Source organism: Dendrobates tinctorius, unplaced genomic scaffold (genome assembly GCF_039654945.1).
Source record: "Dendrobates tinctorius isolate UK_male_01 unplaced genomic scaffold, ASM3965494v1 ptg000155l, whole genome shotgun sequence".
NCBI classification, from domain to species: domain Eukaryota; kingdom Metazoa; phylum Chordata; class Amphibia; order Anura; family Dendrobatidae; genus Dendrobates; species Dendrobates tinctorius.
The window spans coordinates 11728575-11743227 of NW_027361822.1; the positions used below are offsets into that span (position 1 = coordinate 11728575).

Consider the following 14653-nt stretch of genomic DNA (forward strand, 5'->3'; position numbering starts at 1 on the left):
GAAAGGATCCAACGGAAGGTGGGGTGTAGCTAAAATTTTACTTTTAATCAAAAAGTGGTTTAATATAATATACAGAATATACAGAAGAACAGATCAGTTTGATCTGATTTTCTGTGTCTTCAGTACCCGACAATACAGTCATATGTAAAAGTTTGGGTACCCCTATTAATGTTAACCTTTTTTCTTTATAACAATTTTGGTTTTTGCAACAGGTATTTCAGTTTCATATATCTAATAACTGATGGACTCAGTTATATTTCTGGATTCAAATGAGGTTTATTGTACTAACAGAAAATGTGCAATCTGCATTTAAACAAAATTTGACCGGTGCAAAAGTATGGGCACCCTTATCATTTTCTTGATTTGAACACTCCTAACTACTTTTTACTGACTTCCTGAAGCACTAAATTGGTTTTGTAACCTCATTGAGCTTTGAACTTCATAGCCAGGTGTATCAAATCATGAGAAAAGGTATTTAAGGTGGCCACTTGCAAGTAGTTCTCCTATTTGATTCTCCTATGAAGAGTGGCATCATGGGCTCCTCAAAACAACTCTCACATGATCTGAAAACAAAGATTATTCAACATAGCTTTTCAGGGGAAGGATACAAAAAGTTGTCTCAGAGATTTAACCTGTCAGTTTCCACTGTGAGGAACATAGTAAGGAAATGGAAGAACACAGGTACAGTTCTTGTTAAGCCCAGAAGTGGCAGGCCAAGAAAACTATCAGAAAGGCAGAGAAGAAGAATGGTGAGAACAGTCAAGGACAATCCACAGACCACCTCCAAAGACCTGCAGCATCATCTTGCTGCAGATGGTGTCACTGTGCATCGGTCAACAATACAGCGCACTTTGCACAAGGAGAAGCTGTATGGGAGAGTGATGCGAAAGAAGCCGTTTCTGCAAGCACGCCACAAACAGTCGCCTGAGGTATGCAAAAGCACATTTGGACAAGCCAGTTACATTTTGGAAGAAGGTCCTGTGAACTGATGAAACAAAGATTGAGTTGTTTGGTCATACAAAAAGGCGTTATGCATGCGCTGTATTGTTGACCGATGCACAGTGACACCATCTGCAGCAAGATGATGCTGCAGGTCTTTGGAGGTAGTCTGTGGATTGTCCTTGACTGTTCTCACCATTCTTCTTCTCTGCCTTTCTGATATTTTTCTTGGCCTGCCACTTCTGGGCTTAACAAGAACTGTACCTGTGTTCTTCCATTTCCTTACTATGCTCCTCACAGTGGAAACTGACAGGTTAAATCTCTGAGGCAACATTTTGTATCCTTCCCCTGAAAAGCTATGTTGAATAATCTTTGTTTTCAGATCATTTGAGAGTTGTTTTGAGGAGCCCATGATGCCACTCTTCATAGGAGAATCAAATAGGAGAACTACTTGCAAGTGGCCACCTTAAATACCTTTTCTCATGATTTGATACACCTGGCTATGAAGTTCAAAGCTCAATGAGGTTACAAAACCAATTTAGTGCTTCAGGAAGTCAGTAAAAAGTAGTTAGGAGTGTTCAAATCAAGAAAATGATAAGGGTGCCCATACTTTTGCACCGGTCAAATTTTGTTTAAATGCAGATTGCACATTTTCTGTTAGTACAATAAACCTCATTTGAATCCAGAAATATAACTGAGTCCATCAGTTATTAGATATATGAAACTGAAATACCTGTTGCAAAAACCAAAATTGTTATAAAGAAAAAAGGTTAACATTAATAGGGGTGCCCAAACTTTTACATATGACTGTATGTGTTTATGGTTTTTTTAAACCACTTTTTGATTAAAAGTTAAATTTTAGCTACACCCGCCTACTGCTGGATCCTTTCCTCCTTTTTTCAATTACCTTGTGGTTGCTCAACCAGATCCGAGTGTGGCGTTGGCTGGAAGCAGGGAGTCAGCACACAGCCCAGGATAAGCTGACTACACCCTATTTTTACGTTACTCCAGCCCAGGATGCTTTGACTAATTCCCACAATTTTTTGGCATTTGTTGGCTTTGCCTCAAAAACAGCATTTTTATATCACCCCATAAGTGTTCTATCGGACTTAGGCCGGTTTCACATTAGCGCATTTTATGCGCACGCACGGCCGGGGGTAGCTCCGCCCCCGAGCCGGCTCTCTGCCCGGCGTGCCCGCCCCTTCCTTGTAGCGCCGCCTCCTAGCGGACAGCGGCGCCTGCGATCGGCGCACCCTATCTTTAGCATAGGGTGCGCCGATCGTGCACAGGCCGTGCGCTAGTTGCGCTTTGACCTGCGCTGCGCACTTTTGACGGTGCGCCGTGCGCGCCAAAATCAAACTTTTCGGATTTTGGCGCGCACGGCGCACCGTCAAAAGTGCGCAGCGCAGGTAAAGCGCAACTAGCGCACGGCCTGCGCACGATCGGCGCACCCTATGCTAAAGATAGGGTGCGCCGATCGCAGGCGCCGCTGTCCGCTAGGAGGCGGCGCTACAAGGAAGGGGCGGGCACGCCGGGCAGAGAGCCGGCTCGGGGGCGGAGCTACCCCCGGCCGTGCGCGCGCTGAAAATGCGCTAATGTGAAACCGGCCTAAGGTCCGGGGATTGTGCTGACCACTCCATAACCTCAATTTTATTGGACTGGAATCAAGATTTTGCTCATTTACTGTTGTGTTTAGGGTCGTTTTCTTGTTGAAACACGCATTTCAAGGGTATATCTTCTTCACCGTAAGGCAACATGACATCTTCAAATATTTTAATATAGGCAAATTGGTCCATGATCCCTGGTATGCAGTAAATAGGTTTGGCACTATAGTAAGAGAAACATGCCCATATCATGATGCTTGCACCACCATGCTTCACTGTCTTCAAAATGTACTGTGGCTTGAATGCATAGTATGGGGGTTGTCTGACAAACTGTCCGCGGCCCTTGGATCCAAAAAAAAACCTTTCATCAGTGAACAAAATGTTCTCCATTTCTCTTTAGGCCAGTTGATGTGTTCTTTAGCAAATTGTATCCGCTTCAGTACTTGTCTTTAACAGTGGGACTTCTTGCTTAGAGATTAGCGTCACACAGGCATCTTCTGTCACAGTCCTCACGGGTAACTTAGGCTACTTTCACAATTGGTTTTTTTTGCAGCGCGTTTTTCCCGCAAAAAAACGCATGGAAAAAATGCATACAAACGCATACAAATGCTTCGTTTTTTTCAAGCATTTTTATGCGCATGCATGAAAAAACGCAGCGTTTTTATGCGTTTGTATGCAGTTTTAGTGTGTTTTTACCGCGTTTGCGTTTTTTTCCAACATTAGTTGGCCTCATCAAAAAAATCAAGATAGGGTTAGGATTAACACTAACCCAAACCATGACTTTACTAACCCTAACCCATAACCAAACCATACTAACCCTAACCCTTAACCAAACCCTACTAACCCTAACCCAAACCCTAACTAACCCTAAACCCTAGCCCTTAACCAAACCATACTAACCCTAACCCAAAACCCCCTTAACTAACCCTAACTCTAACCCAAACCCCTAATTTCCATTGTCTAACCAATGGTCAACAAAAAAACGCATGCGCAAAAAACCGCATACATGAGCATGCCAATGCGCACGTATGCGCACCCATAGACTTACAATGGGCGTCTTGCTGTAAAAAAAACGCTTTGCGCGCGCATGCGTTTTTTTGAGGCAAGTCGGACGCCCAAAAAATGCAACAAGATGCATTTTGCGCGCCAGAGCGCACACCACAAAAAAATGCATGAGCGTAAAAACACATACAAACGCATGTGTATGCGCACATAAGCGCATCCCATGCAAAATATAGGAAAAAAAAGCGCATGTGTTTTTTAGCGCTAAAATACAGCGCAAAAAAACGCAAGTGTGAAACCAGCCTTAAGACTGTCTTTGATCATCCTGGAGCTGATGATTGGTAGAGTCTTTGCCATTCTGGCTATTCTTCCATCAATTTGAATGGTAGTCTTACATTTTCTTCGATGTCTCTCTGGTTTGGCGTTCCATTTTAAAAGATTGAAGATCATTTTAGCTGAACAGTCTATCATTGTCCGTCATTCTTTATTAGTTTTACCCTCTCCAATCAACTTTTTAATCAAATAGAATATTCTTCTGAACAATTTCTCGAACGATCCACATTTCTCAGGCTTTCAAGGAGAAAGGCATGAACATGTCCTGCCTTCACCCTTAAATAAGGACCACCTGATTCACACCTGTTTCTTCACAGAATAATTGAACTCCATACTGCTGTTATTTTGAACACACCCCTTTCAATTAAATCATTCTAATATACAGACTCAAAAACATGAAGCTCATGAATGCTGAGCTGAGTCTGTTGGTTTCCTTAGAATCTACTGCCCCGACTGGTAAATTGTTTGACATGTGGTAATATAATTTATACCAAAAACAGTGACTAATCTGGTTAGTCATATTGGACTGCTATTATCTTGAACACTACTGTATGGGGCTGACATTACAATTGATCGCTGTACTAACCTTGGTGCTGCATACATGTACTGTAGGTGGTTCTGGCCCTGGATTCATGTACTGACAGTGGTTCTGGTGCCACATACATGTGCAGATGGTGGCTCTGATCTTGTACATATTTAGTAATCCATAATGTGCTTCATGGCTATGTTTAAACTTAAAAATCCTCAAGTTTAATTAAGTTAGCGTGAGTTCAGACTGATTATGTTTTGGAGCAGAACTTGGTTCTGGTGATGTATTCGTGTTCTGATGGTGGTTCTAGTGATGTATTCACACAATGTTGCCCTAGGTTCAGTGCCTCAATGTGGCCATTGCAACAAAATATGTTGTGCACCACTGAGTATGTGACATGGTAGTTTTTGGCAATCCAAACTATTGTAGGGGCAATATTTTCCATTTGAGGAGTTTCTTTAAGAAACATTAGACATTTAGAGAGAACTTTTCAACATAGTGCACTAAATCTGAGTTGTATTCATTTATGATAGACCATTGGACCTACTATAAGTCCTGTCTAGGAAGGAAGAAAAAGTATTAGTGCTCCCCCGTTTTAGGAGAGACTGTGCAGTAATTTTCCTTCCTATGATGTAAAACATCATGAAATTTATTACATCGAGTTATTACAGCCATCAACCACGCACAGCTTAGAGATATATCATGGCACTGGTGTAATGTGCTTCAGTGTAGTTTATCGTGAACTTCTTTGAAGTTAGGTCTTTTCTCACAGAAACTGAAAAGTCAGGATAAGGGAAACTCTGCTGTTATTGTACAGAAATTCACATTTGGTCAAGACTAAAAATGATTACACTTAATTTAATCTACTAATAAGGGGATTATTTTCTGGCCGTGCAGATTCAAAAATGATGGCTCCAGTACAATTTCTTATATAACTGCCCATACTAATTGGGACCGTTTTGGGTTGGGAAGCATACATAGTATGGTATAGTGGAAGAATGGTGACCTTTAATTATGATATGATAGAACTACACAACAGATAAAGCAGTGACAACCAGTGACTGAGGAGAATCTGTGACTTCTCTAAATTTAGTGGTTACCACTCACCTAGGTAGTAATATGTAGGAATCTCCTCCTTACACCACTCATGACCCCTCACATATGTCTCTGTAGTATTAATATGGAGCAGATCTTTTTCCTGAAACAAATATTGTAAAAGTCACAGACAGATGGAGAAGTCACATCTATGATCAGCTCTAATCCTGCCATCTCCACCGTTCTCATTACACAAGTATAAAACATATAATACTGGTGGATAAAACAAGACTGAGCACAAGACCTTCACAGCCGTCTACACATCATAGGGGAGATCTCATGACACCTTCTCTCCATCTACCTGATGATCCTGAGGAACATTGGGATCTTCTTGTTTACAGTCCTGTGGAAGAAGAGGACGGGGACATCTCTCTGGTGTTGTCCTCTTACTGGATAGACCTGGAGGAAACACATACAGGGACTGAATTCATTCTTTACATACAGATAATTATAGGCCGTGTGTATTTAGTCCTGTCTATTACCTGGTGATGTGAGGGGCTGGGGAACCTCCATCATGATGTCCTTGTACAGATCTTTGTGTCCTTCTAAATACTCCCACTCCTCCATGGAGAAATAGACGGTGACATCCTGACACCTTATAGGAACCTGACACATACAATAATACTGTCATTCCCCAATCCCTTTATAATGTTACTGTATAATATCCCAGCATTATCAGCAGTGTCACCTCTCCAGTCAGCAGCTCAATCAACTTGTAGTTGAGTTCTAGGATCTTCTGGTCATTGATGACCTGATGTATCAGGGGGTGATATGGAGGCTGCTTGATTAGGCTTAGGGGTCTTCCCCATCCCTCAGACACAGGGGCCTGACAGCGCTCACTAGAGGTCTTCTTCACTACTGTGTAATCCTGGTTATGGAGAGACACATTAATAAATCTCACTACAGACATTTCCAGAGTCCTCACCTCTCCAGTTCTGTCCATCTGTTATTCCCATAGATAAGAATGATGTAATGTGACGTCATCAGAATCTCTCACCTCTCCAGTAAGCCGGAAGAGGATCTCTAGGGTGAGGTGTAATAGCCTCGCCTTGTCCATATCCATTCTTGACTGGTCAATCAGGAAACTTTTGTTACATAGTAGATATCCATTGAGAGGATGCACTATTGTAAAGACCTGAATGGGAAGAAGATGAGGATATAACATCATAAAGATACTATGCAATATCACAACTACTGGAGATAATACGGAGAACATATCAGGAGACAGAACTTGCAGATGTTCTATTCTCAGATCGGGTAAACTGAAATGTCATAAACATCATCCACTTGCTGCACTCATGATTACGATGTGATTGTAAAGGGGGACTCCGCTTTTCACAATCACTTGTCCACTCAACTACTACAATAGGTTGAAAATGAACTAGGCGCATAGTCATCTCACGTGTCCACTCAACACTTTTAAACTTCTTGCAGCCTCCACTTGCCATTTTTAAAATTGCTTTATTGCAAACTGCTACACAACAATACATGTATTCCAAATGACTTGTTCAGAAGCAGGTACCTAAAATACAACAATATGCATTGTTCTTATTGTGACTGAGCCCTTACACTCACATGTGGATGAACAAGCCAGGGGAGATGTTTAAACTGCACACCTCATGTTCATATACAGACTATGCAAATTCCTAACCTGACCCTGATTTGCTTTTTCCTGACCGCGTAGGTTGTCCATCTAAAATTACGCAATGGCGCCCCCACCCTGAGTGTCCTTAATTGCACCCTTAACTTTACAAAGAGTGTAACCTGATACAACCACAAAAGAAAGTGCACATAGAAAGACGGTGAGACAAAGGATTAAAGTAATACATCAAAAACTAAAGAAAAAGAAAGGAAATAAAAAAAAACCTTTGGTATAAATGAAAACCCAGAGAGCTTAAATGTAATTAAATGGGAAAAATGCGGAGAAGGGGAACCCGTAAACAAACCATTGGAGAAGGCATAGAGAAAATCATAGCAAGATAATCCTTCACTGGGGAGCTGGGACCGAAACACCCACCCAATTTGAAATATAGACAGCAAAGACTGCATGTGCTAGGTAAGTAAAAATAGCCCCTCCCAAGATGTGATAGGAGAAACCAAAACGAGGAAGTGAAAACACCTGACAAGAGCATTATCATTAGCAGTTGGACAGAGACAACACAGGCTGTGGTCCAACAGAGAGGGAAACTAACGCACAGCAAGAAGTTACGGGATCATGCTCAGCAGACGAGCCAGCCATAACAGTTCTTCAAAAGATGTTTATAAAGGATATTATCAGGTACACCTATCATTGCATAGTTTCATACTAGCAAGTCTATTAAAACCCGATTTGAGTTGAAGTATATAAACAATATACACGTTATCATCAAACCTGAAATACAGTTCAGAATTTAAACCATTTAGAAATAACAATAAAACCTTTTGCAGCCCACTGTAAGAGTCCCATCTACCATTCCAAACTATATGTAACCATTAAATGGTAATAGAAATAATACCTCAAATGTGAAAGAGCGTATGCACCGATGAGTTCCATTAGTCCAATACCCTGAGGGCATCCTTTTTTATTATGATACACTGTTTTCTAATATGTGATTGCTGTGTTTACGGAATCAACGCAAACCCTTAACAGTGGGGAAGAATTACCCATCCATCTTGTAGCTATCAATTTCCTGGCAAGACAAAGTTTCTACAAGAAAGAATATGGTATAATGACTCTATATTTCCTACTCTAGTAGTCCAAATAAACATTTTAGGATCTAGTGGAATGGGAATGGATACCAAGAAAGATAGGAAGGTGACTACACCTTGCCAGAAGGAGAGAATAATTGGTGAAGCCTAAACCATGTTCTAGAAATCTGTGTTTAAAGGGAATCTGTCACCACTTTTTTCGCATATCGTGTAAAAATATTCATTTCAGTGTCACCTGTGCATTATAACAATACTTTTGATACCCCTTGAGTCCCCACTTTTGATCAATAAATACTGTTTATATTCCTCCCACAGTGTAGGTAAATCTGCTCGGTCCGATGGGTGCGGCTTATTGTCAGTTTCTCCCCCCTCCTGTCTTGCTTTACGCATTTCTTTCTTATAATTCCTGCGTTCGAGTACTGTTACCGCGTGTGCGCAATCAAATGGCCTTTCGCGCGTGCGCAGTCTGTTTTGCCCAACAAAACATAAAATCAGTATTGCGAATGTGCCGGCATACGCCATTAAGTTCTATGGCCCGGAAGTATTGCGATGCGTGAGGGAACACATAATTTGCATCGCAATACTTCCAGGCCATAGAACGTAATGGCGTATGCCGGCGCATGCGCAATAACAGTACCGCGGTAACAGTACGCGAACGCAGGAATTACAAGAAAGAAATGCATAAAGGAAGACAGGATGGGGGAGAGAGGGACAATAAGCCCTGCCCATCAGACTCAGCAGATTTACATACACCACGAGAAGCATATAAACCTTATTTATTGATCAAAGGTGGGGAGTCAAGAGGTATCAAAAGTACAGTTATAATGCATAGTTGACACTGAATTGAATGATATGTTTGCATGATATGCAAAAAAGTGGTGACAGATTCCCTTTAAGGTGTGACACCATAAACATTTCCGAAAGGGTAATCTACTCATTCGGTACAACCTTCATGGGGTTATATAGTCTTGGCGAATAATATATACGGTGATTGCGTCATACAGGTTTGGGATTCCAAGATCTCCTCCTAGTGCTCCTCATTAACTGTGGGAATAAGGAGCTCCCACTTATCTTTCACCTTCAGTGAAGTAGAACCAATACCTATTGATAGCATGTACAGGTGCTTCTCACAAAAGTAGAATATCATCAAAAAGTTACTTTACTTCAGTTCTTCAATACAAATAGTGAAACTCAATTATTATATACTGTAGAGTTATTACACACAGAGTGATCTATTTCATGTGTTTATTTCTGTTAATGTTGATGATTATGGCTTACAGCCAATGAAAACCCAAAAGTCATTATCTCAGTAAATTAGAATACTTTATAACACCAGCTTGAAAAATGAGTTTAAAACCTGAAATGTTGGCCTACGGAAATGTATGTTCAGTAAATGCACTCAATACTTGGTCGGGCTCCTTTTACATCAATTACTGCACCAATGCGGCATGGGTGGCATGGAGGCGATCAGCCTGTGGCACTGCTGAGGTGTTATGGAAGCCCAGGTTGCTTTGATAGCGGCTTTCAGCTCGTCTGCATCGTTGGGTCTGGGGTCTCTCATCTTCCGCTTGACAATGCCCCATGATTCTCCATGGGGTTAAGCACAACACACAAGAACACATTGACCATAAGTCCTGAATGTAAAAATATATATACTTTATTATTTTATAAATAAAGGTACTTGAGGTATTTTAAAAGTAGCAAAGCATCTGTGTTTTATAATATAAAAATATACATAGGAGGGCAGTACTAGCCATTTCATAAGGGCAGATTACTGCAGTAAATGGTGCTAACAAATATATATATCTCAACAGTGAAAACATTTTTTTAAAAAACCAAAACAAAATGATAATATATATTCATAAGTAAGGTGCATACAAATTAGTAAAAATTGTATATCAATTCCCTATAGGTGTACATCATAATTATACAAAGAAGAAAACGTATATAAAGTGCAAAAAATATATAGGTATTAAAGTGCAATATTAGTGCAAAAATAGTGAACACCATATGTGTCACTGCATAGATATACCACATGAATAATGGGAATAATACCAAATAGCACCAATAGGTGTCAGTATATGCATAGTTTATGTCATAGACCAGGAACATTTCTGAAACAGTGTTAGACATCAAGGAGTATAGTTAACCCCCTGATGAAGGCTAAGGGCCGAAACACGTGTTGGGGTGTTGGGGAGGGCGGCTGTCCAGACCAGGTGCAGTGTAGCTTGTAAGTTATACCTTATACTTACCATACTCTTTGATGTCTAACGCTGTTTTCAGAAATTATCCTAGTCCATGACATAAACTATGCATATACTGACACCTATTGGTGCTATTGGGTATTATTCATGTGGTATATCTATGCAGTGACACATATGGTGTTCACTATTTTTGCACTAATATTGCACTTTAATACCTATATATTTTTTGCACTTTATATACGTTTTCTTCTTTGTATAATTATGATGTACACCTTTAGGGAATTGATATACAATTTTTACTCATTTGTATGCACCTTACTTATGAATATATATTATTATTTTGGTTTTTAATTTTTTTTTTTCACTGTTGAGATATATATATTTGTTAGCACCATTTACTGCAGTAATCTGCCCTTATGAAATGGCTAGTACTGCCCTCTTATGTGTATTTTTATATTATAAAACACTGATGCTTTCTACTTTTAAAATACCTCAAGTACCTTTATTTATAAAATAATGAAGTATATATATATTATATTATTATTCAGGTTCCTCTTTCAAGTGAGATGGAGGCAGATGGAAGGCCACTCACTACCACCTTAGCCTTAGGGGCCACATATAGTATAAATATCCATTTGCAGAATTTGGGGCCAAATTAAAATTTTTGAAGACGTTGCAAGAAATGGCCATTCTACTGAGTCAAATGCCTTCATGGTATCAAGTGAAGCTAATTCCCAAATGTTCTCAGGCCGTAGTGAAAAGCGGAATGTACCCTTATGATATTTATGGAAGTACTCTCGCCTGGCATAAACCCCGTTTGGTCTGGATGTACTAAATCTAGATTCACTTTATTGAGTCTCATAGCGAAAATCTTAACGAAGACTTTAGAGTCAACATTTACTGAAGAAATAGGCCGATAAGACCTGAAATTCATAGAATCCTTCTCTTAATAATAGAATAAAGTTAGCTTCATAAAAGGAAGAATCACCCTGGAACTCTTTCAATAAAAACCTTCAGAAAGTGGGGACTAAAAGCCTTGTGATGTCTAACATAGAATTACAGTGGGATTCCATCTGGGCCTGGTGCTTTACCGGAGGCCATATCACTCAGGGCCGTGCTAATTTCCTCTACAGTGATATCAGCATCTAAAAAGATTTGCTAACACTCTCATTGAAAGTAAGGAACTGTAAATCCGCCAAGTACGCCAGCTGTCATTATATTAACAGGGTACTTAGATTTGTATACAGTGTCATAATACGCTCAAAAACAATGAGTAATGCGGACGTTACTGCAGAGCCATCCAAAGCTCTGACCTTAACAATAGGATTAGACATATTCTGCTGACGAACCATAAAAGCCAATAGTTTTCTAGACTGAGGAATAAAAAACAACTTGCGCTTGGATTTAGTATCAGTATGCGCATAAAGGAGTTGAAACTGCAACCACCTCACTTTATTTGGATCACTCTCCATTTTGATAGGTCATCAAGATGCCTGCCCTGGGTGGCACACTAGATCACATGCACAGCTAACTTTTCTAAGCCCCCGATAGCTACTTCTTACACTGTGGCATACTCTGGGTGATAAAACAGTCCAGCGCTCCTTCCACTTTTCCTCTTTGATGTAGATACGTTTAGAATTAATATATAAAAAACAAAGTACAGTGCTTAAAAAAGACAAATTAAATAAGATTTAAACACAAGAAAAAACACTACAAAAACTGGGTTAAATACAGAAATGTCTTGCAGTTTCAGATCTTTACCCCAAAACAAATATTGTAAAAGTCACAGACAGATGGAGAAGTCACATCTATGATCAGCTCTAATCCTGCCATCTCCACCGCTCTCATTACACAAGTATAAAACATATAATACTGGTGGATAAAACCAGACTGAGCACAAGACCTTCACAGCCGTCTACACATCATAGGGGAGATCTCATGACACCTTCTCTCCATCTACCTGATGATCCTGAGGAACATTGGGATCTTCTTGTTTATAATCCTGTGGAAGAAGAGGACTGGGACATCTCTCTGGTGTTGTCCTCTCACTGGATAGAACTGGAGGAAACAAATACAGGGACTGAATTCATTCTTTACAGATAATTATAGGCCGTGTGTATTTAGTCTTATTACCTGGTGATGTGAGGGACTGGGGAACCTCCATCATAACCTCCATAATGACGCTCTTGTACAGATCTTTGTGTCCTTCTAAATACTCCCACTCCTCCATGGAGAAATAGACAGTGACATCCTGATACCTTAGAGGAACCTGACACACACAATAATACCGTTATCGCCCCGGATTCCTTCAAAACATTACTGTATAATGTCCCAGCATTCCCAGCAGTGTCACCTCTCCAGTCAGCAGCTCAATCATCTTGTAGGTGAGTTCTAGGATCTTCCGGTCATTGATGTCCTCATGTATCAGGGGGTGAGGTGGAGGCCCCGTGATTGGGCTCAGGGGTCTTCCCCACCCCTCAGACACAGGGGCCTGACAGCGCTCACTAGAGGTCTTCTTCACTACTGTGTAATCCTGGTTATGGAGAGACACATTAATAAATCTCACTACAGACATTTCCAGAGTCCTCACTTCTCCAGTTCTGTCCATCTGTTATTCCCATAGATAAGAATGATGTAATGTGACGTCATTAGACTCTCTCACCTCTCCAGTAATCAGGAAGAGGATCTCTAGGGTGAGGTGTAACATCCTCTCCACCATCTTGTCCCTGACTCTATCCATCCTTGAGGGATTAATCAGGAAGTTTCTCTTATATAGAAGATCTCCACTGAGAGGATCCAATATTGTAGGGACCTGAATGGGGAGATGAGCCAATGTGACATCATAAAGATCCCATCCAATAACACAATTAACACCCACTTGCTGCACTCATGACTTGGATGTGATTGTAAAGGGGGACTCCGCTTCTCCCAATTACTTGCCCATTCAACTACCACAATAGGATAAAAATGAGTCAAGCGCACCCCTCAGTCTTATCACACATTTGCTTCCATATTAACCTGTGTGGTCTTGAATTTTAATTTGTAGTACTGAAAATTTTGTACAGACCAGATACATTTTGGTTGGATCTAAATGTTATGATCTATAAGACAAGATAAAACTGAGGAGAGAAAGAGCGCAATAGGGTCTTATCTGGGTAACAGATGAAATAAATTCAGAGAATCTACTCACCTTTTCCAAGATAGTTTAAAGCATGTAGATCAATGTCAGTCTGCTGCACGCCCGAGGTTCACGTCCGTGACCACAGATAAAGATCCTTTTGGATAAATTATTGGGCTTATTGTGCGCTGCTGAGCCAAAGATAAAGTCGCCACATGAAATACTTTTTAACTCTTTATTCCCAACGTGTTTCAAAGTGGAATATCACTTCTTCTTCAGGGGATGACATAGAGTCATCCCCTGAAGAAGAAGTGATATTCCACTTTGAAACGCGTTGGGAATAAAGAGTTAAAAAGTATTTCATGTGGCGACTTTATCTTTGGCTCAGCAGCGCACAATAAGCCCAATAATTTATCCAAAAGGATCATGATCTATAAGACAGCACTTACTGTACATGTATAAATTATTAGATAAGTTATGTGGATGCATTAGGAATTTTTTTTAATTGTTGAGTGATTCTGGTATATCTTTTGGAGTTATAATCGTGGTCCCAGTCACCTTAACCATGGCTAAACAGGGCCAGAAGGGTCAGCCATCGGTGAGCAGGGATGCCATTTGCACAGATATAGGGTGCCAACCTCCACAGCAAGGCACGGACAGGACAGCGACCTTGCAGGGTGAAGCACTGGTGCTTATTTGTTGTCTTCCCTTTAGCTTTTTTGGTGATGCTAGTTCTATTTTTGTTCACCTATATGTGGTATTTTTAATTAACTATTAAAGGTTACATTTTAATATATCTTATTAATTATTATCTTATTTAATATATCTTATTGACTTGGGGATCCTAGTTAATGATAAACTTACCTGGAGCAGCCAGTGCCAAGCAGCAGCTACCAAGGCAAACAGGATCATGGGGTGCATTAAAATAGGTCTGGATACACATGATGAGAGCATTATACTGCCTCTGTTCAAATCTCTGGTTAGACCGCACATGGAGTACTGTGTACAGTTTTGGGCACCGGTGCTCAGGAAGGATATAATGGAACTAAACTGAGTACAAAAGAGGGCAACAAAATTAATAAAGGGGAAGGGAAAGCTACAATACCCAGAGAGATTAGCAAAATTAGGATTATTCAGGCTA

At 40.4% G+C, this 14653-nt stretch overlaps 1 protein-coding gene across 1 annotated transcript in view; it reads right to left on the minus strand.

The window, feature by feature from the left end:
* LOC141051007 (uncharacterized) overlaps positions 1–14653 on the minus strand; it is an 850460-nt gene that overhangs the window by 81490 nt on the left and 754317 nt on the right. Inside the window, 7 exon segments of the mRNA XM_073547783.1 lie at positions 5804–5901; positions 5985–6108; positions 6191–6370; positions 6500–6637; positions 12355–12452; positions 12528–12663; positions 12748–12927. Of these exon segments, the coding sequence (XP_073403884.1) occupies positions 5804–5901; positions 5985–6108; positions 6191–6370; positions 6500–6637; positions 12355–12452; positions 12528–12663; positions 12748–12927 (954 nt within the window).